The sequence below is a fragment of the Aspergillus versicolor genome (assembly GCF_001890125.1).
Source record: "Aspergillus versicolor CBS 583.65 unplaced genomic scaffold ASPVEscaffold_4, whole genome shotgun sequence".
In the NCBI taxonomy this organism is placed as follows: Eukaryota; Fungi; Ascomycota; class Eurotiomycetes; order Eurotiales; family Aspergillaceae; genus Aspergillus; species Aspergillus versicolor.
The window spans coordinates 541,268-562,363 of record NW_024467527.1 but is presented as its reverse complement, the minus strand read 5'-3'; the positions used below and the strand labels follow the sequence as shown (position 1 = coordinate 562,363).

The 21,096-nt window shown below is 50.2% G+C and overlaps 9 protein-coding genes across 9 annotated transcripts; 3 read left to right on the top strand and 6 right to left on the bottom strand.

Moving 5' to 3' along the window:
* The first annotated feature begins 135 nt into the window (after window positions 1-135).
* Window positions 136-1,099, top strand: ASPVEDRAFT_40752 (40S ribosomal uS9 domain-containing protein). The gene is made up of 3 exons (XM_040812200.1): window positions 136-204; window positions 293-717; window positions 795-1,099. Exons 2-3 carry the CDS (start codon window positions 469-471, stop codon window positions 1,083-1,085), a joined length of 540 nt encoding a protein of 179 aa, XP_040666959.1. The 5' UTR covers window positions 136-204; window positions 293-468; the 3' UTR covers window positions 1,086-1,099.
* A 383-nt stretch (window positions 1,100-1,482) lies between these two features.
* On the bottom strand, window positions 1,483-3,021 carry ASPVEDRAFT_40750 (RNA-binding protein). The gene is made up of 3 exons (XM_040812199.1): window positions 2,969-3,021; window positions 2,460-2,918; window positions 1,483-2,396 (listed from the first exon to the last, which is right to left on the bottom strand). The coding sequence occupies exons 1-3, from the start codon at window positions 2,999-3,001 to the stop codon at window positions 1,908-1,910; spliced, it is 981 nt and encodes a 326-aa protein (XP_040666958.1). The 5' UTR covers window positions 3,002-3,021; the 3' UTR covers window positions 1,483-1,907.
* Window positions 3,022-4,865: 1,844 nt separating this feature from the next.
* Window positions 4,866-7,064, bottom strand: ASPVEDRAFT_190933 (putative ATP-dependent protease (CrgA); the record flags this gene model as incomplete). The annotated part of the gene is made up of 2 exons (XM_040809074.1): window positions 5,366-7,064; window positions 4,866-5,194 (listed from the first exon to the last, which is right to left on the bottom strand). Exons 1-2 carry the CDS (start codon window positions 7,020-7,022, stop codon window positions 4,866-4,868), a joined length of 1,986 nt encoding a protein of 661 aa, XP_040666957.1. The 5' UTR covers window positions 7,023-7,064.
* Window positions 7,065-7,949: 885 nt separating this feature from the next.
* Window positions 7,950-12,921, bottom strand: ASPVEDRAFT_190931 (putative cytosolic regulator Pianissimo). Its single transcript, XM_040809073.1, has 4 exons — window positions 10,823-12,921; window positions 8,927-10,768; window positions 8,705-8,871; window positions 7,950-8,645 (listed from the first exon to the last, which is right to left on the bottom strand). The coding sequence occupies exons 1-4, from the start codon at window positions 12,566-12,568 to the stop codon at window positions 8,411-8,413; spliced, it is 3,990 nt and encodes a 1,329-aa protein (XP_040666956.1). The 5' UTR covers window positions 12,569-12,921; the 3' UTR covers window positions 7,950-8,410.
* A 116-nt stretch (window positions 12,922-13,037) lies between these two features.
* Window positions 13,038-13,907, bottom strand: ASPVEDRAFT_621184 (uncharacterized protein). Its single transcript, XM_040815595.1, has one exon. It carries the CDS (start codon window positions 13,457-13,459, stop codon window positions 13,076-13,078), a length of 384 nt encoding a protein of 127 aa, XP_040666955.1. The 5' UTR covers window positions 13,460-13,907; the 3' UTR covers window positions 13,038-13,075.
* A 508-nt stretch (window positions 13,908-14,415) lies between these two features.
* Window positions 14,416-16,375, bottom strand: ASPVEDRAFT_129531 (prephenate dehydrogenase (NADP(+)); the record flags this gene model as incomplete). The annotated part of the gene is made up of 7 exons (XM_040806640.1): window positions 14,416-14,571; window positions 14,619-14,750; window positions 14,809-15,408; window positions 15,482-15,630; window positions 15,697-15,808; window positions 15,865-15,925; window positions 16,281-16,375. 7 exons carry the CDS (start codon window positions 16,373-16,375, stop codon window positions 14,416-14,418), a joined length of 1,305 nt encoding a protein of 434 aa, XP_040666954.1.
* Window positions 16,376-16,755: 380 nt separating this feature from the next.
* ASPVEDRAFT_129877 (40S ribosomal protein uS11) lies at window positions 16,756-17,392 on the top strand (the record flags this gene model as incomplete). Its single annotated transcript, XM_040806670.1, has 4 exons — window positions 16,756-16,825; window positions 16,897-16,969; window positions 17,027-17,187; window positions 17,241-17,392. The coding sequence occupies 4 exons, from the start codon at window positions 16,756-16,758 to the stop codon at window positions 17,390-17,392; spliced, it is 456 nt and encodes a 151-aa protein (XP_040666953.1).
* A 788-nt stretch (window positions 17,393-18,180) lies between these two features.
* Window positions 18,181-19,566, top strand: ASPVEDRAFT_129440 (AAR2 splicing factor family protein; the record flags this gene model as incomplete). Its single annotated transcript, XM_040806635.1, has 2 exons — window positions 18,181-18,835; window positions 18,884-19,566. The coding sequence occupies 2 exons, from the start codon at window positions 18,181-18,183 to the stop codon at window positions 19,564-19,566; spliced, it is 1,338 nt and encodes a 445-aa protein (XP_040666952.1).
* Window positions 19,567-19,660: 94 nt separating this feature from the next.
* On the bottom strand, window positions 19,661-20,973 carry ASPVEDRAFT_27871 (branched-chain amino acid aminotransferase, cytosolic; the record flags this gene model as incomplete). Its single annotated transcript, XM_040810058.1, has 3 exons — window positions 19,661-19,843; window positions 19,900-20,504; window positions 20,559-20,973. The coding sequence occupies 3 exons, from the start codon at window positions 20,971-20,973 to the stop codon at window positions 19,661-19,663; spliced, it is 1,203 nt and encodes a 400-aa protein (XP_040666951.1).
* Window positions 20,974-21,096: the final 123 nt, after the last annotated feature.

The window sequence follows — 21,096 nt, the reverse complement described above, 5'->3', positions numbered from 1 at the left end:
GGGTTAGCGTCACAGACTAAGCGAAGTCACCCGCACGGATTATTGTGTCCCCATCAATCTCAAGTCGAAAGAAGTGTGCAAGCCGTCGACGACAACTTCATCCCACTAATCCCCCAGCACACTCCCCCTTCGACACCGACAAGGGCCATATAGTCACCATGGCTTCCGTCCCGAGTGTGCAATGCTTCGGCAAGAAGAAGACGGGTAAGTTATTTTCTTGGTCTTAGGAATTTTTACAATGCGCTTGTGGGTGTTTGATGGACTTGAGGCTGATCGCACTGGAATTGTTTAGCCACCGCTGTCGCCCACTGCAAGGTATGAGATATTACTTTTTGTTTGCACCTGGATATCTATCGTCAACGCCTTGGTTATGATTTCTGGCATTTGGTTATTGTGTCCGCGGGATTCGGGTCGGGGTCGACAGTTCGAGATGGTTGTCACGGTGGATGTGTGGGATCGGGCTAGAGAATGAAGGATGGCCCATCGAGGAAGAGAATGAATGAAGAAAAGATACTGGGGCCGATTGCTGTTGCTTCACGACACTACATTGCACGCCAGACAGAACCTGCACCCGACCCGATCCCGATTTTGATTTTCGATACACCACAAACTCGAGGAAGGGACATGAAGCTAACAATCGAACAGCAAGGCAAGGGTCTTATCAAGGTCAACGGCCAGCCCCTCTCTCTGGTCCAGCCTGAGATCCTCCGCTTCAAGGTACGGCAACCCTCCGCTCCATGTACTAGAAAACATCAAGGCGAAAAAAACCCACTAACACCCTCCTCTCCTCATAGGCCTACGAGCCCGTCCTCATCGTCGGCGCTGACAAGTTCGCTGGTGTCGACATCCGTGTCCGTGTCACCGGTGGTGGTCACACCTCCCAGGTTTACGCCATCCGCCAGGCCATCGCCAAGTCCCTCGTCGCCTACTACCAGAAGTACGTTGACGAGCACTCCAAGAACCAGCTGAAGCAGGCTTTCGCTCAGTACGACCGCACACTCCTCGTTGCCGACAACCGCCGCGCGGAGCCCAAGAAGTTCGGTGGACGTGGTGCTCGCGCCAGATACCAGAAATCCTACCGTTAAGCGAAGCGTTTTTTGTCCGTGGAACTGGACTGGGACGGGGCGCTTGGTTTCTGTTATCTATCTATCTACCTATCCTATCCTACCTATCTTCTCTTTTTTTCTCGGAATAAAAAAAAGAACTTCTTGAACGAAACGAATTTGCGTTTGCTTTGCTTTGCTATAGCTATGCATGTGCAGCATTGATGATAAAATTAGGAGAGAGGAGCTGGAAGGGGGTGATGAAAGAAACTGGTGTCTGTCTTTGCTTTGTGCGGTGGTATACTGGGACCCTGGGTACTGCAGGGGATGAACTGGATGGATTGATGTCGCGCCCCGCTGGACAATTAGAGGGATCATGTACAACCTCTGGTTGTTGTAGTGGGGGTGAAAATGTAACGGTGCGATCCTGACTGTCTCGACTGGATTTAGTATAGGCCAGGAATATGAAATGTCACCCAATTTCCCTTATTCTTCAATGTTGCGTCTTAAGTATTTGAGTTCTGTCTATAAGCTTGTTTGCTGAGGGATTTATATGAACATTAGAATGGCCTTTGGCTTACAGCTTCCCGACCCTACTCAACGCCTACTCCGCTGCGGCTAGACCTACGTACACTAACATGCTAAATAGGATATTAGTATACATGGCGCAAGTCAAATCCTTTAATCGAAGTGCCAGCCGTCGATTCCCAAGAGTACGATATCTGCTAACAATCTCGCCTAATTCCTGTCAAGATGTAAATGCTGAAATAGAGGCCGATTACAAAGAGATAAGCTTGTTGGTCGCTGAAAGGAAAATGAAGAAATCATGCAAAAAGCGAAGAGACATTGTGACCTTGCCGAAAGTTAAGCCGTTACGCTGTTGTCTTCCAAACAGACACCACCATTGAGATTAGCGCCTAGGGCGCCGTGATCTTCATTTTCCTCATCCTCAGACCCATCCATGGAGAGAAGATGGAATCTATTTGGCAACGGGATGGGCTTCTTCGGAGCTGCTACCTTCTTCGGGCCAGTGGGGATGCTTGGGAGTGGCTCGGCGCATTCATCGGGATAGAAGGCGATCTTCATTCCTTTGTAAGTGAAGCGAGACATCATGCAGGAGCGGGCAAAGAGGGCGTTGTGAACGGAATTCGTTGAGATATATGCGTTTCCATGTTTGAATTTCACCGAAATCACAATCAAGTTATGGATATGTTCCATATCCTTTCGAATGATGTCTTCGGTGATATTCGGGTTGACATTGTAGATAACCAAATTTCGAGACGCTCCATTGCCGATTTTGGTTCGAACAAAGGGTGGAAGATAAAATTGACGGTCATTCCATAGAATCTCGACCTATGAGGGTTAGGTATGTGTAAAGTAAGTCAAGTAAGAACGCTACTGGAGTGTTGTGCTTACACGTTTTTCAGCCACATACAAACCGTATGCCCTTGAATGGTCCAAAAAGTCTTGAGCGGCAGTTTCCTCAACGAACGAAATGCTTGCTGTGTGATCTCGGTTCCAGAGGTAGATATGCAAAATGGCGCCACCTTTCACAGCGTCCACGATATGTCGGTGGGTTACCTTGTCAGGGAGACCACGGACCATCACGGTGCGTTGTTCAGATTGCGATGAGGATAACGTGCTTCTTGAAGACTCCCCGTAATCGTCTCTATCATCGCTGCGAGAGTCTGTCAGGGCACCTTCGTCATCATCGTCGAGTTCCGCAGCGAAATCTTGATGTTTCTCGTGCGAAAGAGCAATGTAGGGCTTGGAATACCCATTTGCTGCACCATGCTTTTTGGCTGATCCCGGCCTTCCGTTCTCATTGGCCGCAGGAGCATTATGTTCGGAATGTGGTGCACCGTAGAGTATCAACTAGGGAGCTTAGCATTGGAGGTTATCTGGGTAGAGAAGCATGCCCCTACATCAAAAGTTTCTTCGGACAGTCCTCCACTCATGAGCGAGTCCTTCAACTTCGCTGTTATATTCCGTTAATGTTTGACCAATGTTGAGGATGATTGATTGCGTTAATACGACAACATACTGAAGTGGCGAGAGGTTTCAAGCTATTATCCCCCAGTCGATCACAATCAGCGCAAGGCTATCTATGCAAGTCTTCACAGCTTACCAGTTGTTGATATTCTGCATTGGGAATAGTTACGAAATCCCGATTTGGAGGCATGCTCTAGTGAAACTGGTAAGGAATTGCAAGGCTAAAACTGCGGGATAGGTGAATAGTACTCACAGCGTTCGATCTGCTGGGATGTAACAAAAATTAGTCGTGGTCGTCTTGATAAGAGAAGATCACATTAAGCGGAGGGTCAAGGACGAGGCCGATATATAGAGCTTCGAAAAAAACAAAAAAAAAAAAAAAAAGCAGCCATAAAAAGAGGTAACGTCGCATCGGCAACAAAGGTTCCATCAGTGAAATAATTACTCACTTTTGGGACAAGAGCCCTGGAGAGGAATTTTTGAGTCCGACAGATGATGCCATTGTAGTTGGTTATCTGGAGCTTCGTCAGTGAAAGCTTCAAGGCGAACCAAAGAGAGAGGACAACAAAGGGGAACAAACACAAAGTGAGTGAAGAGTGCGGATCTATATCCACCTTATTGCTCGCCCGTCAGATTATCAAACTCGAGGGGAAGGATGAAAGATCAAGTGAGGAGAAGTTGAGAAGGAAGCAATAAGAAAAAAGATATCAACGACGAACACGTTGTGCCGCTGCAACTGCGATCGACGTCTTCACACAGTTTTGCTTTTTCTGCTCGTTGGTCTTTTTCCTGCTCGTTTGTTGTTGTTCGCTGTTCGTCCTTCTTGCCTTCTCGGGCCTGCTGCTGCTTTTGCTTCTCGGACTCTCCAGCTGAGGTTCATCCTCTCGCAAGGGATGCACTGGTCACTGACGATCTACGGTCTGATCAGACCCCACAAAATCAACCCTGGAGAACGAAAGATATCATGACTTGCAGCTTGCAAGATTCTTGGAGATATGCGAGTGAGAGCTTCTCCTGCTTCTCGTCAGTCCCATCCCCCATCCCTCCACCGCTCCAATAAGGCGCCCAGAACCTATCGCAATCCATCGATGAGGAAATGAGGAATGGGACTGCTGTCTCTGATTCGACCGTCGCGGCTGGATAATGGTGTGACCAGCAAGGGCGAATCACTACATAATCGCCGTTGTGGCGTCAGACAAGTCAGAACTCAGAACGCTGGCTCCGGAAGACATCACACGATTCGATTCTGACTTGCAATAGTGATTCGATCGTGGATCGCAGCAATAAAACGACTAACAGGAGTAAGCTGTCGAGTGACTACGGGTGAGCACCGACCTTGAGAGGATCGACGAATGACGGTGTGTTTTATTCTTATCTACCCGAGCGTCCATGCGATAGAGGTATATGAACCGCGTTAACCTTCTAGATAGCTTGTGACTGTTCTGCTAGTCTATGTTTTTTGCATCACCGACGGCCACTTAACTCCACATCAGGGAGAGGCTCTATAAGGGATCGACTGCCAGAATGCCAACAATCGGAAGCAAGAGCTTTTTTGACCGCACCTCAATAATCTGGGTGACACCCATCCATCACGATGAGCACGTCATTCCCCGCATGATTGCCGTACTTTGGAAAGCGGCTCTACCGCCACCAGGAAGGCTGGACATTGGGGGGGGAGAGCAAGCTAACTTCAAGTTGCTTGCAAAAAAATTAGTGTCTTAACGAGTGCACTGCACTGGGGTCGACGGGCCACCGGTGCCGGCTTAGGGTTATGTTTATAGACACAGAATCCGCCTGTTTCATCCAGAATTCAGATCAAAATTAGTGTCCCTATGGATTTGGTCCCTGCTCTCGTCCCTCTATCTCGCCTTGTGTTTCGGTCGGCACGCCCGCTGGTTCTGGTCGTGGTTGAGTGGGTGCATTGCCATCTAGTCTTGTTTGTCGTCGTGCCCTAACCGCCTGAACAACGTTGGCAGCCATCTGTGTCACGAATATGGCTAGAAATAGACCAAGCACCAAAGTTTGGGATATATATGATTCAGTGCCATCGGTTGTCACTAGTCCTGGGTCTCCAAGATGGGAGATCGTCCCACCCGGCCCAAAGGATATTGAGACGGACATTGGGAAGGGTGTGATAGACGTGACGACGCCTCCTGGCCCTGAGATAGTTGCTCCAGGGCCAATAAACCAAGAGATGACCGTGAAGACGAAGAGAGGAATGGCTAGCCATAAGATAGCACCCCTTGGTGGCCTGCCACGAGTGAACCTAAGCGATGGAATGTGTGAGTATAGGCCATGTCATACCAGTTACTTGCTTCCCTTGGAGTGACTATGGGCTACATACCAATTGCGAGACTCCAGTCTCTTGACCCATCGGGCAGTAATCTTTAACCTTTGTCTGACTGCTGTTGTTGCTAACAAGGTGTATTTTTCCTCATCCCAGTTGGGTAAGATGGTGGCGAACCACCAAGGGAACAGGGCAGGATCGGTTGGTAATGCCCCGTAAGCTAGCAGAACACGAGGGTGCAGCCATGGTGCTCCTTGCCTGCGTTCCCTGAGCACGAAATCCAGAGCCAACTGGAATAACTGCTGTGTGGACATGGTATCTACGGATCTGTCGGCATTGGGGTTCGCCGCTTCAATGGCAGCTGTCGTCTCTCTCGACTCCTGCGCCTCCTCTTCGGAAACCGAAACATCGTCAACTCGCTGAACCTTACCTATATGGTAGCCATCCACTAATTCCCAACTGATAACTTTGAAACGGGACGTCCCGGTGGCAATAAGCAGGCTCCTTCCGTCTGGAAGCAACTCATGGCGGTTTATTGTCAAGATGGTTCCGTATTGCATAAATGGTGCCCTCCCTAATCCCTGCTGAAGTCGGCCTCGCCGGTTAGGCATGACCATGCCAAATCTTCGGCTTCTGCTTTCCATGATCCTTTGGATCATAAGGCGGTACCGGGGCTCAAATATATGGAGGCCAATCGGCATAGTTGGAAATGCGAGAGAAACCACAGCTAGCGGAATAGTACCTTCACCACTTACGTCCATGTCCGGTGGCAAGTCTGCGCGTCGTGCAGCCACCTCCTCGGGCAGGAGGGTCTGGATGATGTCTGACAACCTTTTGTTGATTCGCTCTGACCGGACCGATGAGGACATGTTTAACTTACGTCGACAAACCGGGCAGAGATTACTATGGCTTAGAGCCATAGCAACACAGCTTCCACAGAAAGTATGACCACAAGGCGTCGTCAATGGGTCAAGTATTAGCGAGTAACAGACGTGACAATCTAGCTCATTGCGCACGGCGGCTCGAAGCTTCTCAAGAGAGTGACTATACCTCTCATAGTATGAAGACACAAAAGGTTCATAGCGGATCTCTGATGCATCATAACCGAGCCTACCCTTCCTGGCCAAGTCAAAGACACCACTCAGGGGATCAGAGCCAATCCCAGCACGTTCCACATTCGGTTCCGCCTTGTCTGAAAGTGTTTTCTTCCATATAAGTGTTTGCCCAGCATCTTCCTCCGCCGCCGCTCGCCCCGGGCTTGAACTCTGCCCCAGAACTTCATCAAAGACCCCAACCAGCGTTGTCAACAAGACATCGGCCCCGCAGTCCCCAAGACAATGATCCGCCCCGCATATGCCCCTCCCCCAGTAACACTTAAAGCCCTGCTTCCGTTCCTCATTCGCGGGATACGAGACCCCCGTCCGCGGTCGAATTGGGGGCAAACACTCCCGACACAGCGTATCCCCGCACGGAAGTCGCAGCGGGGTTCGGAAGGGAAGTGAACAGCGAGAGCACTGAATCAGCCGGACAATCGCATGCGGGGGAACATCGGGTCCATTGACGGTACGAGTTGGCGTTGTCAGAGGCTCCGGGGACGCTGAGGAGCCGGATAGTGACGGCGTTGTGCAGCGGGATTCGGAGGAGCGAGCAGCAGCACTGTCTCCGTGCGGCGGAGAGTGTGGAGAAGCATCTTCCTCCATAGAGGGCAGGTAGTAGGTGGGATTACATATATAAAATGAATCAAACTAGAAAATGATACATATATGTATCTATACAGACTTGATTTTCTAGAATCGTTGCGCCTTGCCCTATTTGAATGAGGCCGCTTTGATGAGGGCGGGTTGCTTACTGAGTATTTATCATCACCAGCAGCGAGTGTTCAGTGAGCGCCTCGGTCCTCAGGGCGGGATCAGTGATTAGTCATGTGTCTCCCACCCATAAATTAATTAATTAACTTGGCCACCTCGGTATTGTATACCATCAGCCTGACGTTGACCAACCGGCCAATTTCTACAGCACATCCTGGTGACTAAAAAGGATACTTTGCAGTCAATGAATTTATGAAGTTATGAAAAAGCTGGCTCTTCGGTGAGCGTGGCGACAGGTATGCCAGAGGAACCCCTGGTGACCGGCTGTGTAAATTGGGTTATAACATCCAAATTTCTATTATATCTCAAGCAGAATCGTAAGTTCAGACGATTTGATAATGGAAAGATCTTGGAAGTGGGAATTCAATCCGCATAAGTTCTCTGCCAAGCAGCCGCGAACGATCCCACTGAATCCCAGAATCTCAAGTGCCTATGGCATCAAGACAGTCGTATTCCTAGTGTGATTAATTTAGCATAGACAATATGCTCTTTGGTAAATCCGATCACGGTAATATAGCTTCAGTGAGTGCAAGGACGCTGTCTTTGCCATTTGGGCTCCGGTTTTGATGGCCGGGCATGTGGTGTAAATAAGCATAAAACCCAACAATGGATAAATATGATTAAACTTTCGGAATTAAACTCAAGTATGTGATACTCAACCTTGTTATTCGTACCAAGGCATATAGCGGGCTGCACCAGACGTATATATATATTTGTTTCCAAGTTCGCTACTTTTTTAGCCTTTATAAAGGACACGAAGGAGGAACGCTTTCCATGCTCATTTTCGAATATGCTTCTTGACATTCATTCTCATTCACATATCGCATGTAGGTATATACAGTAAAACCAACTGCCGCTAAAGAGCAGGACATGACATTGGAACCCCGGAAGAACTACCTTACCAAAAAGGATTGAAACTGAAGATAAAATGTAGAGAAACTCCTTTCCTTGACCCCGAATATCCGCCCGCCCTAAACATTGATTGATAGTAGAAGACCTTATCACCATTCTCCTCCCTCCCAAGAAACATGTGGAGCACCGACGAAACCTTATGATAAGCCAAGGAACAGGGCAGAAAAAAAGAAGAAAAAAAGAGGAAATGTTCGATTGCGCAATGAATTCAGGTCATCAATGACATGTAGACATTTCGTCGTTCGTAACTCAAACCGTTTAAATGCTGAAAAGAAACGAGGCAACGGTATGCAGGCAAGCTAAGCTGGCTATTCTGATGCTTCTGAGGAGGACGCTTCTGAGTTGGAATCTGAATCGGAATCGGAATCGGAATCGGACTGGTGTTCCGCGTGATCCAACACTACGCGCCGCATCACGCTCTTGTCGAAAAGATCGAGTGCGAAGCGCCGGGAGGGGAGTCGGAAGTGGTGGCTTTCCATGATGCTCAATGTCTTCCGGAAGAGGTGAGCCTGGTGAAATCGTTCTGGTTCTTTTGATTTGATGCTATGATTTGGATTCATGTAAGCCCATGCCAGAGATAGAGAAGAATTGGCCATGCTTACCTATGAAGATCTGCCGCTGCTCTCTTGGACAAAACAGTGTTACCCATGTCGGCGATCAGCTTCAAAATCTTCTGGTTGACAGGGTCCGGATCCAGCGTGGCTGCCTTGAGTTTCTCCTGGGACGTGCGCTTCGCTTCGGCGGGCCTGGAATAGGAGGGAAAATCGACCTGAAGCTTCTTAGTTAGGTAGGTCAAATATTTAGGTGCGAACGTTTCAACTTACCAAAAAGAGCTTGCTAAAGTCAGTGGGAAGACACAAGCCCAGAGAATTTCCCTTTTGATCAATAGCAGAGTCCCAACCAGCTTGCCGCAGAACCCCAAGACCATGCGGGCTGCGTGAAATCAAACCCAGCACAAAGAAAGCAGTTCCCCTCATTGTCAAGACCTCCGCACACTCGGCGATCTTTACAATATCCCGGACGAGCTCCAAGCTGAGGAATGGCGCACCCAGCTCCATGGAGCCAACGTTGCCCACCGCCCAGAGACATCCCTTGACTTTGAGAAGGGCTTCGTTGTCCTCTTCGACTAACTGGAAATCGGAGATTGTTGCAGAGAATTCTTGAAAGTGGCCCGACTGCTCCAAAAGCTTGCAGCCTTCTGCAGTCCGAGCCAATTCTCTATAGAAATGTGGGGGCACCACGCCGATGTCTTGGAGATCGACTAGGTCCTCAGGAACTAAGCTGTTCCTTCGAGGTTGATCGACGTAGGCTCGGGATAAAGCAGCCTCAACGAGGCTCACATATGCATCATTGCGTCCCAGGAACCAATCATCCATTTCTTGTGTGATGTAGTCGAGGCCATCAAGGTAGTGATAGCCCACTGACGTCGACAAGAAGCGTAAGAGTAAAGGTGCGCCAATTTCACCTAGGTGGTCTAGGGATGGCCGGCATTTAACAACATATTCGAGATAGTCGCGCTGATTACATGCTTCTTCCAGAATTTTTACTGCCACTTGACAGACGGCAACGTCTGGGTCATATAGCTGAGTGACTAGGAGCTTAATAACCCAGTCTGCATTGCCGATAGCCATGAGCGAGGGGAGAGAGACATTGCCCATCGTGTATTTCCGAAGGAGTCTTGTCCCAAAAATGCGAATATCTTTGGAGCCAGTGGTAAGAGCTTTCGACAACATCACCCTAAGGTGACTCCCTTGTGAGTAGTCCATGTGTCCTAGTAGTGTTTGGATTAGATCATCGCGATCTCGGAGCTCAATAATATGATAGAACATGTTGAGCATGTGCCACCTTTCCATCATGGCCAGCCCATTCGCGTCGGCACTTAATATTCCCAGCATTGCAAAGTAGCCACCACTCAGAGTATTTGCCATTTGCTCACGCGAAAATAAGGGTGTCGTTGACGTAAGTCCACTCATGTGATCTACCTGAGCAAGACATTCAGCAACTTGTCGAAGGAATTTGTTCTCGGCCAAATATTTCCTCCCCTCGGCTGTTTGAACGAGGCAGCGCATCAACACGCAACCGGTGCGAACATATCGCTGATTCGGTTTCGTGTTTGCAAGCACTGAATACCTATATTTGAAGGGTCTATAGAATCCCATGAGGCGCTTCATGAACTTTGATCCTTTTATAGCCTCGTCTAGCCTCTTTGGGTTCGAGAGCGGCCCTTCCACGATACGGTGTATCAAGTCCCACTTCCACTTGAGGTAATTAACCGTATTAAGAACATGCGTCTCTAATATGGCGTTGCGGAATTGTGTCTCGTCCATGGAAGGGCTTAGCTTGTCCTTATTCTGATCCCCAGATAAGAGCGAGGCGGATATATCAACATCCACGCTATACCTCCCGGCTCCGCTGGTGATGCCTCCGAGAGAGCGGGCTAGCGTTCTGTTGATGCTTTCTATTTGATAGATAGTAGATGTCGATACGTCGTGGTTTTCAACATCAAATGTAATGGCCGGTGCGATTAGATGTGGGAGAACCTGGAGCTTCGCACTGACGTTCCACGGTAAGGAATGATGCGCTAACTTGAGAACCTCTGTCAAAAGTAATGTTGCCTTTCGTCTCAGCGACGGGTCTTCTTCCTCTTCAATAAGATCGCAGAGCGCCTATGGGTTGTCAGTGAATAAATAAGACCAGCGCAGGAGGAATAAACAATTTACCTTTGATAGTCCAGCTTCAACCAAGGCGGCAAGAATGAGTGTGGAAAAGTGAGCAGTTAGGTCAAATTGACTTTCGCTGCTGTCGAAAAAGGTCCGAAGTTGTTTTGTGTCTGACTCTGACCGCAAATTTGCGACTCTGCCGTAAGTTGTAAGTCTTCGCCCAGCGAGAAACGATGAGGACCACGATGGTGGCTTAATTCTCAAAGCATCGAATAGAAGCTCCATGATAAGATCCCTGGCTTGAGGGTCTGGGTAATGTAATGACTCTAACAGTGACCTGAGAGGCTTCGCCCCGTCTTTTCCAAGGATCACTAATCCTGGCCATGACTTTAACATAGCAGAAATTGCCTTTGCGGATGATTTTAGGCGTCCATTGCGAATATTGTCGGATAAAGAGTCTGTGAACGGTGCAAGGACAGCCTCAAGTTCGCACCCTCCTCGAAGATGGGTTCTGCTGTGAGGAGTGTCAAGTACATGGAGGAAGCATGCTATCAGACTCTCAGATGCACCAAAGGTTCCTTCTGACAGGGCATCGTGTAATGGAGAAAACCCGCCAGCGTAAGCTATCAGTTGAGGATCTTTGACGAGAATCTCCGCGAGAGTCATAAGGGAAATGTTTCGAAGCCGGTCCTCATGATGCTCGGCTACAGAGACAATGGTCCGCACCACAGAGCGTGAAATCTCCTTTACGCCATCTTTGACCTCAAGGAAGGCCCGTACAAATTTCAGCGCTTGCTCCCGCTCAATATTGGCCTTGCTTTCTTTGACAAGAGACAGAATAACGAGCTCATCTGTGTTGAGGGACCGGATCATCTGGAGAGATTTCCGATCGGCAATCGCATAGCGGGTTAAGCGATACCCAGCTGCTACTACTTCCTTGCTGTCGCTTAAGAGCATAACTTGAACCCGCAGGCCGAAGACAGACCAAGCAAGGTCATACTTCAAGGTTGGATTCCGCCTGAAGAGTTCCACTAGACTATTTGCACGCTCAACGTAGTAATCGGGCGACATCAGTTCGATTTCCAGAGCCTGAAGGGTCTCTGCGAGGACATATGTCGGCGATTCCATCTCTGCTTCCACATCGTCCATGCGTTCACCATCCGACATATTGGCACGGGAGGGTGATCGTATTGAACTTCCCTGAAACAGTCCCGACATACGACTCCGAGGAGGAGTAGAAGACGCCTGCGCACGTAGTTGTTCCTCCTCAAGTTCATGATGCAGTTCAAGGAGCTTGCGATTCGATGAACTCAGCTCTGATTCCACCTTCAGCCTCTGATCCTTGGTTTGTTTCGGGTTCTTCGTCAAAAGTACTTCCAGCATGTTCTCCGTCCCCGTCTTTATTTTCATCTCTTTGGCGATCCGATCTCGCAACGCAGTCTGGCGCTCCTCTGTTGTCGGTAGATCCTCATAGTCGAGAGTGCTGCTGGGTCTTCGTGCGTACTGGATATCGGCGGGTCGTACGTCAGCTCGAGGTGTTGTACTTCGAGAAGACTTCATGCTCTTGAGGTCTGCACTGAAACTTCCGGGACCTGCTGCGGAAGGGGCCAAAGAAGCCCCCCGCGGGCCGGTGCTTGCACTCCCCCCAGACTCAGAGCGGCGGTTCCGCCCTGATTTTGAGGCAGCAGGGCCGGGCCAGCTGCCATCCACGAACCCATCATCCTGACTAGACAAAGACCGCCCATCGCCCGCAGCCCGGTGCTGGATCGAGGTCGCGGAGAAATTCGAGTTGTATCCGGACGCCATAGGGCTCCATCTAGCCGCAAGCGAGGCGTCTCTATCACCTGTCGCGAATTAGATGAGGGATAAAGAGCCGCATCGAGTTCGGCGAAATAAACGAGAGTCGACACGGGTACCGGCACGGGCTCTGGTTCTTGTTCCGCGGGTGCTTCGAAGGAGAGGGGAATGAACGGTGGTGAGTGCGGAGGTAGTGGTCGAATCGGAGATGACGAGCAGCAGGCGAAAGTCACACGTAACACGAGAAGCGGAGGAGTGAGAGAAAAACCGACGGTACGATCAGGCGGACACTAGGCGTCCATTCAAGATTACCAGCTCTGCTCAACAGGACAGGAACCATCCACTGGCTGCATAATCCCGACTGCTGGTGGTTTCGGACGCAAGAACACTGCCAGCTTACTGCGGCTTGGCTTGGCTGACTAACGGGCCCACCCCATCTACTTACTTCAATAAACACATTACACAACTTGGAATATCATTGAGACGACTAACTATGGTCTTTTCTGAGTCAAGGTGTCAGAGCTTTCCCATCAATTCCTCGATCTTGGCTTGAATTCGCTTCTCCGCCTTTACGAAAATCTCTAGTGCGTGACCGGTAGAGAATCGTCTTTTAGTCTCCAGATCTGCGTCATTTGCAGAGTCAAGTTTGGCACCTTTATTCGCCGGATAATCGACATCGTTGCTTACCAACTCTCCATCCCAGGAGGCCGGCGCAAGAGAATCCATACCCGCAAGCCTCGAAAGACGGATGGGAGTCGGAGCGGCATCCACATTGGGGTGGACTGGCTTGGGAAGTTCTTCCCCAGGTTGCTGCGAGCTGTTGTAGGGAAGATCTGCAAGTTCCTTCAGCACTTGACGGGCGATCATCGCTGAGTGGCAGCCGATTTCACTAGGTGCCATGGCCTCTGCTGCTGAAAGGAAACTGGAATACGCTGTCCTATTTTAATACCCAACAATCTTGACAAAAGGCTGCTCTTTGCCTGCGTTTTTATACAACCGCTTACTACCTATGTATCCAAAATTTGAATCATAAGCGACGGGAATGGATGTAGCAGAGCCAGATCCGCATATTCTGGTCATAGTGTGCGGTCGACGTGCGTAAACGTTTCTGCAGAGACTGTGAAATTTGATCTTCCATAACTTGTGATATACCTACCACTGTAATAAGGACTAATATACAAGCACCCAGCCTGATTTGCAGCGACGGCTTGATGCAAACTGAACACCGCCTTGCCTGGCTCACGAATCCCATCTTGGAGTAGGATGGATTTGGCAGGCGCTCAACCCAGGCCCAGTAGCCGAACAACCATAAACGGCAACGCAAAGAAGACGGCAAGGTTGATGCTGGGAAGCCGGGCCGGTAAGGGTACTTACTAGGTTGGAAGCGGCTTGAGAAAACTGAAAATAAGGGAGATTGGAGTCGGTGCTGGTTCTTGAGGATGTCCCGGCTGGGATTAGGGCTGGGAGGACTCCGGGGTTTAAAGTTGTTGCTGTGAGGATCTCCAGGAGGCAAGGCCGGATTAGATTATTGAGGACTTGCGTAGCGTTAGGGTTTTGGGTGTTGAGGGTGGATTGGTGAAGATTGAGATTCGGGATGCCTGGGAGTGTATGGAATTTGTTAATGTTTCTGTTCCAGGGTACATTAGATTATACTCTGGCTCCAGATAGACACTTTAGGGGAACCTACGTCTAAGTGCGAATATAATGACTTCCTCTACGGCAGAATAACAGTGAAACAGAAGCTGAATATTAGAAACTCTGGTTTCATAAGCCCCGCCGAGGCCCATACTAGCCATGGCATTAATTTCATTGCATCAACATTATTCATCCGCCGGTTTCATGGCGACTCATTATAACTAATTCTCATTTCTTGTCTTCTCAAGGATTGTCTTCATCATCTCGTTCCCAAGGCTAACAGCATCTGGGAACCGCGGCGCAAAGTATTGCTGGATTCTCTCAAACCGGTCACGGTACGATTCGAAGTCGCCAAAGGAAACGCAGTCAGACCACGCCTAGGACAAGTTAATATCTGTGGATGAGGTGAGAACATCGAACTTACCCGAGCTGCGAATGTGAACTCAAGGTCGTCGGACCGGAATGTCTTATCATCAATCGCTGTGTCTATGGCCTCGTCGAGAAGGTCTGGGTTGCGGAATAGATATTCTGTAACTCCAAGCCACAGGCGGAAGAGCTGGCCAGGTCAGCTAGATTATCCTGAAATGTCTGGTCATCAGAGCAGAGGGACATACCGGAGTCGAGCAGATCATATGGTCATACGGCACAATACCAAGCTTGGACCAACAATCGACAATAGCAAGTAAGCTGAGATGATTATTCGGCGGCGAGGTCTCCCGCGTCCCCTTGGACAATGAAAACCGATCAAGAACCTCATCTCTGAGCAGGAGGTCCTGTTTCTGCGTTCCCTCTTTGAACACCGCCGCACCGGCCGCTCTAACCCTTTCCTTAAGCTCATCGCGCTTCCCCTCAATCATCAGCTTGTACAGCTCAGTCACAGACTTTGCGTACTGCCGGATTTGCTTCTTCGCGGCGGGGTTGAGGATCGCAAGTCCCGCATAAACGTGCCATTTGTTCGAGTAAATGCGTAAGGTGATGTTGATCTTGACGTTCTCGATCCCACCGACCCAGCGCGAGATCTCCCAGGGGAATTGTTCGTTTGCTTGCCATGCTGTACCCATACTTAGGAACGCGGCGTGTGTGACAGCCTGCGTATCTGCTGTAATGCGGTCGTGCATTTCGCCGCTGAGGTAAACGTACTTCGAGTTGAAGCATGACAGGACTTCTTCGACGAATTTCAAACTGGCGTCGCTTGCGCGGTGTTGGATGAGGACCTGAATGAGGCGACAAGGTTAATTGGGCCCATTTGAAGGCAAGGCATATGCAATGTAGACAAGACAAACTGACCAGCGGCTGGCCTTTCGGGTTGACCTGCGGACCGTGCAGGGAGTGACATGATAGGATCTCTACATCCTGGGGAAGGTGTTTATCGAATGCGGCGAGCTCGGGGGCTTTGCAAGAGGTTTGGCCGCCAACAATGGCGCCGACTTTGGTGGCTTTTTCAACGGGTTAGAAACATTGCTTTTTTTTTCTTCGCCTTGCTGGTTATAGGCAGGACATACATGGGCCATACTCGGCAACTACCCTGTCGATAACGCCGGCCTCTACGCTGTAAAGAATAAAATCGCTAATCCTGGAGACAAGGTGCCCATTCGGGTATATTGTTACACCACTCTATATATACAATGAGTTGAGGGACAGACAGCGTGAGCTGCGAGCCGAAGACGTACTTGTGCTTCAAATTCTTGCTTCAATTTATTAAAACTATCGGGTTTGTCACAGGCATTTATCCTGTGATTAGTACGGACGTAGGTTAGCTAACAAGTACAGAGAAATGCAGAGATACGGTCGTCCTATTGATAGTAAAGTTAGCACGAGACCCAAAATGAGCAGGAATCATGTAACGGTAGTGCAAGAAACAGTTCAGACAAAGATAGTAAGGTAGCGAGGTTTTTACATCATCGACGACCTGCCAGATCACCTTACGCCAGAATGGCGCGAACAAGGTTACTGTGGCAGGCCATGCTCGAGCCAAATGCACTCGGGTCATCATGTAAAGGGGGCGAAAAGAAAAAGAAGACGAAGGGAAGCTTACCAATTGGACGGTATAGCAGCCTCGCAGAAATCAAACCAGAGACATCATTACCTCCATCCTGCGGCACTCAACCGCTGGGCGTACATCTTGCCCATATCCCCCATGCCGATGATGCCAATGGAGGCAGTTTCCTTGGTGAACCCCATCCTGGCGGTGCTTCCCTCACGATAGCTGCTCTGAATTATGAATCCTGAACCTTTTCAGCAGAAATGCTACTCATTACACGGGTTGGCCAGCAATTTGAGTATCACAACACAGAAGAAGGGGTTTGTTTGGCAAAAGAAAATTTAAATAGCGTAGAAAAGCTGCCTGCTCACCGCCCGTCGGCCCGATACCTGCGCCGAGATCCTTGATGCCTCAGGCGGAGGTTCTCGCTTGAACAAGCCAACAGCCAATCATGGGGCGCCAAACCTCGGTAGGGCACACGGAACCAACTCCACCACGAATTTTCCTGTATCTCCAACCCGGCACCGCAGCGGCTTCTTCTTTTTCTCTCCATATTCCACCACATCAGCAAGTCGACACAATGGCTCCCAAGACCAAGGCCCCCGCCGCTGCTAAGGAGAACGTCACTCTCGGCCCTCTCGCCGGTGATGGTATGCGCACCATTTTGCAATTTTCAGCGTCAGTTTTGGGAGAATCAATTCTAACGGGTATATCTTTGCAGGCAAGCTCGTTTTCGGCGTTGCCCGTATCTTCGCCTCTTTCAACGATACCTTCGTTCACGTTACCGATCTCTCGTTCGTCTTCCTGCGCCAGCGAAAATTTCTTTGAGAATAATAGCTAACAGTCCCCAGTGGTCGCGAAACCATCTGCCGTGTCACCGGTGGTATGAAGGTCAAGGCTGACCGTGACGAGTCCTCCCCCTACGCTGCCATGTTGGCTGCCCAGGACGTCGCCGCCCGCTGCAAGGAGCTCGGCATCAACGCCCTCCACATCAAGATCCGTGCTACCGGTGGTACGTACCCTTGACTCGACTTGGAAATCTTTCATATATTAACCCCACCATAGGTAACGGTACCAAGACCCCCGGTCCCGGTGCTCAGTCTGCCCTCCGTGCCCTCGCCCGTTCCGGCATGAGAATCGGCCGCATTGAGGACGTCACCCCAACTCCTTCCGACTCTACTCGTCGCAAGGGTGGTCGCCGTGGTCGCCGTCTGTAGGTATGTGCGAGTCTGTGGCGCGCATCTGCATGTCGCTTTTTCCGGCTGGCAGGGTCTTCTATATCTTGTGGTTGGATTTGGAACATGGATTTGCTAGCTAGACTGCTTACCTGCTGAATGTGGATGGAATAAACGCGAAGAACGGCAAATCTGCCTGGTCTTCAATTTATCATATCCAAAAAATGATATACAGTTCAGTTCGCTGGCATATTTTTGTTGTGCTGTAGAGTGAAGTTGTAGATTGAGTCGGAATGGTGATTGAAGATGTATCTCTGTAGATTTGTCATGACAGATGATGCGCTCGTATTGGAAGTATCAAGGTCTGGATACAGTTTTCTATCCTCGGTATCTTGTTGGGTTATTTGGTAAAACCAAAAAATAAATGTTGCCGAAATATATATTTCTGTATCCCCGCTCAGCTACACCAACAACGAACCAGCTGCCAACAGCGAAGGCCCATACTAAACCATGCAAATACATTTATAATTATCCAAGAACATGTATATTAAATAGTTTTTTATAATCACCCACTTCAAAATCGCATAAATAACCACCACCATCGAGTTGACGTCAGACTCTAGAATCTACAATAAAAACTTCAACTTCTCCCCGCACTCTCCAACCACAAAACAATAACCTGCCTTGACACAACCACAACGCCAATCCGTACAAAATAAACCAATAATGACAGTCGCATAACCTTGCCAACACCACTTCTCATTAAACCAATCCCACCGCCCTAAGGTATCTACTCATCAAGCGACATACTACCAACCTCAAAATCAACCATGTCCTTCCCAAACCCAACGCCCACGCTTTTAACACCACACCTCCCCCCCAAAACCTTCGTCGGGATCGACCTAATCACATTCAAATCGACACCCAACTTCCACGGCATCCGCGGCATCCCGCCGGGATGGCATTTTGTCTATACAGGCACGACGGAGGGGTTGAGTTTGCGTGTCGGCGGCTGGTTTTTTGTCCCGGAACCTGATAATAGGAATACTGGCAACAACAATGCAGGGGATATACGGGTTTGGAAATGGAACGAGTACACCGAGAGCCTGGAACAATTAAGGCCCGATGAAAGGGCAGAGGGGATGCGATATAAAGCCAATATTGGCGGGTTATGGAGTTCAGGAGGGCTATTCGGGTACCGGAGCAGGGTTACTGCAGCGGCGGTTTTGAAGCGTGCTGGGGTTGCGGAGAATAACGGCTTTGGGGAAGGGGAGCTTGATGAGGAGGAGGAGGAAGGGAGGAGGGAATGGGGTTCTTTGACGGGGTGGTTTTCGGAGAATCTCCTGAGTAGGATTACGGGGGAGCCTGGAGTTGATTGGGAGGGGAGGAAGAGGTGGGTTGTTACGTCCGGGAGTACGGCGAGACAGGATGATGATGATATTCCTGGTGTTGAGGGCGGATTTATGGGTACGAAGGAGCGAGAAAGTGAAGTTGCGACTGCGACTGAGATTTCTGTTGCGACTGGAAAGGGAGGCCCTGCGGATAATAGAGAGAGGGAGTTTTCGTTCGTCCCTGTTGATCTGAAGATGACGTGGAGAGAGGGCGCTATAGGGCCTGAGCGGACGGAGGCAGCGCGCGATCGATCGTGGGCGTTGGGTGAGATCGTCCACAGTATCTCTTCCTCACATTCGGACTCGGCTGAAGGGGAGGCCCAAGTCCTCGGAGAGCTCCAGTTCACATTCCTAATGGGTTTAACGCTGATGAACTACTCATGTCTTCAGCAGTGGAAGCGGCTGCTCGGGCTGATCTTGACCTGTCGACGGGCGATTGTTGACCGGGCTTCTTTCATGGCGGATGTTCTGCGCTTACTCCTGCTGCAGCTAAAGCGGTGCGATGATGTCGAGGGTGGGTTATTTGACCAGCTGGGCGCCGAGGGAGGCACCGAGAGCGCCGAGTTTCTACGCAAGCTTCTCAGAGGATTCAGAACGGCGTTATATGAAGTTCTTGAGGACGTTGAGGCGCCATCGCCCGTAAGAACGGAATTCGAGCGGCTAGAAGCCTGGGTTAAGAGCGAGTATGATTGGGAGCTGAATCGCGATGCGGTGCTTCGGAAAGGCATGCTGCAGTTGGAAGATGGGGAGGAGGTGGAGATGGAGATGATTGACCACGAGGAGGAAGAGGAGTATGCACCGGTAGTGGTGGATTTGGACAGTTGATCGTACTTTGATAACAATACCCAATAAAGCGTCAGATAAATTCGTTAATTCATCTATGATCTAGGGTCATCCCGTCTATACATATACAAATAATCTACTTTTCGCTCTCGTTCTCAATGCGATACGACCACTCGTGGTTCTCAGCGCCATCCTTGCCGTACATGACCGCCTCAAGCCATGACTTGATCTGTGCGGCGTAGGCTGCCGTATCGCCGGCCTTGAGCAACTGGATATCCACGTCGCCTTCCCTGATAACCTTGACAGGGGTAATGAAGAACTAGAAAAGCAGTTAGAATCGCCACTCCGAAAGAAGCATAAGAAGAGAAAACATACCGCGGTGCCACAAACAAAAGCCTCCACAACTCTCCCCTCCTTCCACGCCGTCTCAACATCCTTAATGGTGAATGTCTTCTCAACAACCTCAACAGCTCCAAGGTCACCCACGGTTTGGTTGAGGCGCGTCCGTGCAAGCTCCAACACACTGCGCCTCGTGACACCAGGTAGAATGAGCTGGTTCTCCAAGGGTGCGGTAACAAGCTCGCGCTTCCCAGTTTGTGCATTCTCCCAAACAATGAAGAAATTGCTGGCCCCGGCCTCGGTGACCTGGCGGTCTTCGCCGAATAGCCAGAGGACCTGGTCAAAGCCCTGGGATTGCGCTTGGCCGTGCGCCGCGAGTGAAGGGCCATAGTTCGCGCCGAGCTTGGCGTAGCCGAAACCGCCAGGCCACGCGCGGATGGTGTCTGGTTGCGAGGCGAGGAGTTTTAGGCCCATGGCTTCACCGGGGATGGTCTTGAGTCTGGCGGAAGGGTCGGGCCAGGGGACCGCGATAATGAAGAGGAGGGCTTCGGAAGGTGCTTGCACGCCGAGTTGTGTACCGGAGCCGATGAGAGTTGGGCGTAGGTAGAGGAAGCGGCCGGGTTGGGACTTGGGGAGCCATCCTGTGTATGTTAGCCCTGGCACTTGGGATCAATGGAAGGGTTGGGGGGACTTACGGAGCCCGTCAATCTGCATTAACTTGGCGATGAGTTCCTTGAGCTCCTCGAATCGGAAACGTGGGAGAGACGCCCTGTTTGCGCTATTGGACAGACGCTCACCGTTGAGGTCTGGTCGGAAGAGGCGCAGCTTCCCATCGAAGCCGCGGTAGACCTTCATGCCCTCGAAGCACTCGGTGGCATAGTGCAGACATGATGCGGTGGGGGCGATGCTGAGATTCTGGTACGGCTTCACTTCAGGTGTTTCCCAGCCATTCGCAGCGGTCCATCGCGCGGTGACCATGTGGTCGGTGCAGTATGAGTGACTGAGTTCCTCAGGGGAGCCCGGCGCGGGAACATGGCGCAGGTTGGTAGAACGAGTGATCTTGATCACCGAGGCGTCAAGCTCGGCCGGAGAAGTTGCAATGGAGCCCATTGTAATCGGTTTAGTTCCAGATTCCGTTCTGATGAATATTGAGATAGGAGAATTGGAATGGAGAGGAACGAGTGGTGTCGCTGACAGTTATAGTTAGATAGAATGCGATGAGTCACGATAACA

What these genes read in the sequence shown, in the direction of transcription:
- ASPVEDRAFT_190931 (XM_040809073.1), bottom strand. Translation starts at nt 12,568, where the DNA reads ATGGCGTCCGGATACAACTCGAATTTCTCCGCGACCTCGATCCAGCAC. An exon ending in TTGAAGCTGGACTATCAAAG is followed by an intron (nt 10,769 to 10,822) that starts GTAAATTGTTTA and finishes GACAACCCATAG; the next exon opens with GCGCTCTGCGATCTTATTGA. An exon ending in ACTTTAGCAAGCTCTTTTTG is followed by an intron (nt 8,872 to 8,926) that starts GTAAGTTGAAAC and finishes AAGAAGCTTCAG; the next exon opens with GTCGATTTTCCCTCCTATTC.
- ASPVEDRAFT_621184 (XM_040815595.1), bottom strand. Translation starts at nt 13,459, where the DNA reads ATGGCACCTAGTGAAATCGGCTGCCACTCAGCGATGATCGCCCGTCAA.
- ASPVEDRAFT_40750 (XM_040812199.1), bottom strand. Translation starts at nt 3,001, where the DNA reads ATGAGTGGAGGACTGTCCGAAGAAACTTTTGAT. An exon ending in TGTCCGAAGAAACTTTTGAT is followed by an intron (nt 2,919 to 2,968) that starts GTAGGGGCATGC and finishes TAAGCTCCCTAG; the next exon opens with TTGATACTCTACGGTGCACC. An exon ending in TGTATGTGGCTGAAAAACGT is followed by an intron (nt 2,397 to 2,459) that starts GTAAGCACAACA and finishes TAACCCTCATAG; the next exon opens with GTCGAGATTCTATGGAATGA.
- ASPVEDRAFT_40752 (XM_040812200.1), top strand. Translation starts at nt 469, where the DNA reads ATGAAGGATGGCCCATCGAGGAAGAGAATGAATGAAGAAAAGATACTG. An exon ending in CTGAGATCCTCCGCTTCAAG is followed by an intron (nt 718 to 794) that starts GTACGGCAACCC and finishes CTCTCCTCATAG; the next exon opens with GCCTACGAGCCCGTCCTCAT.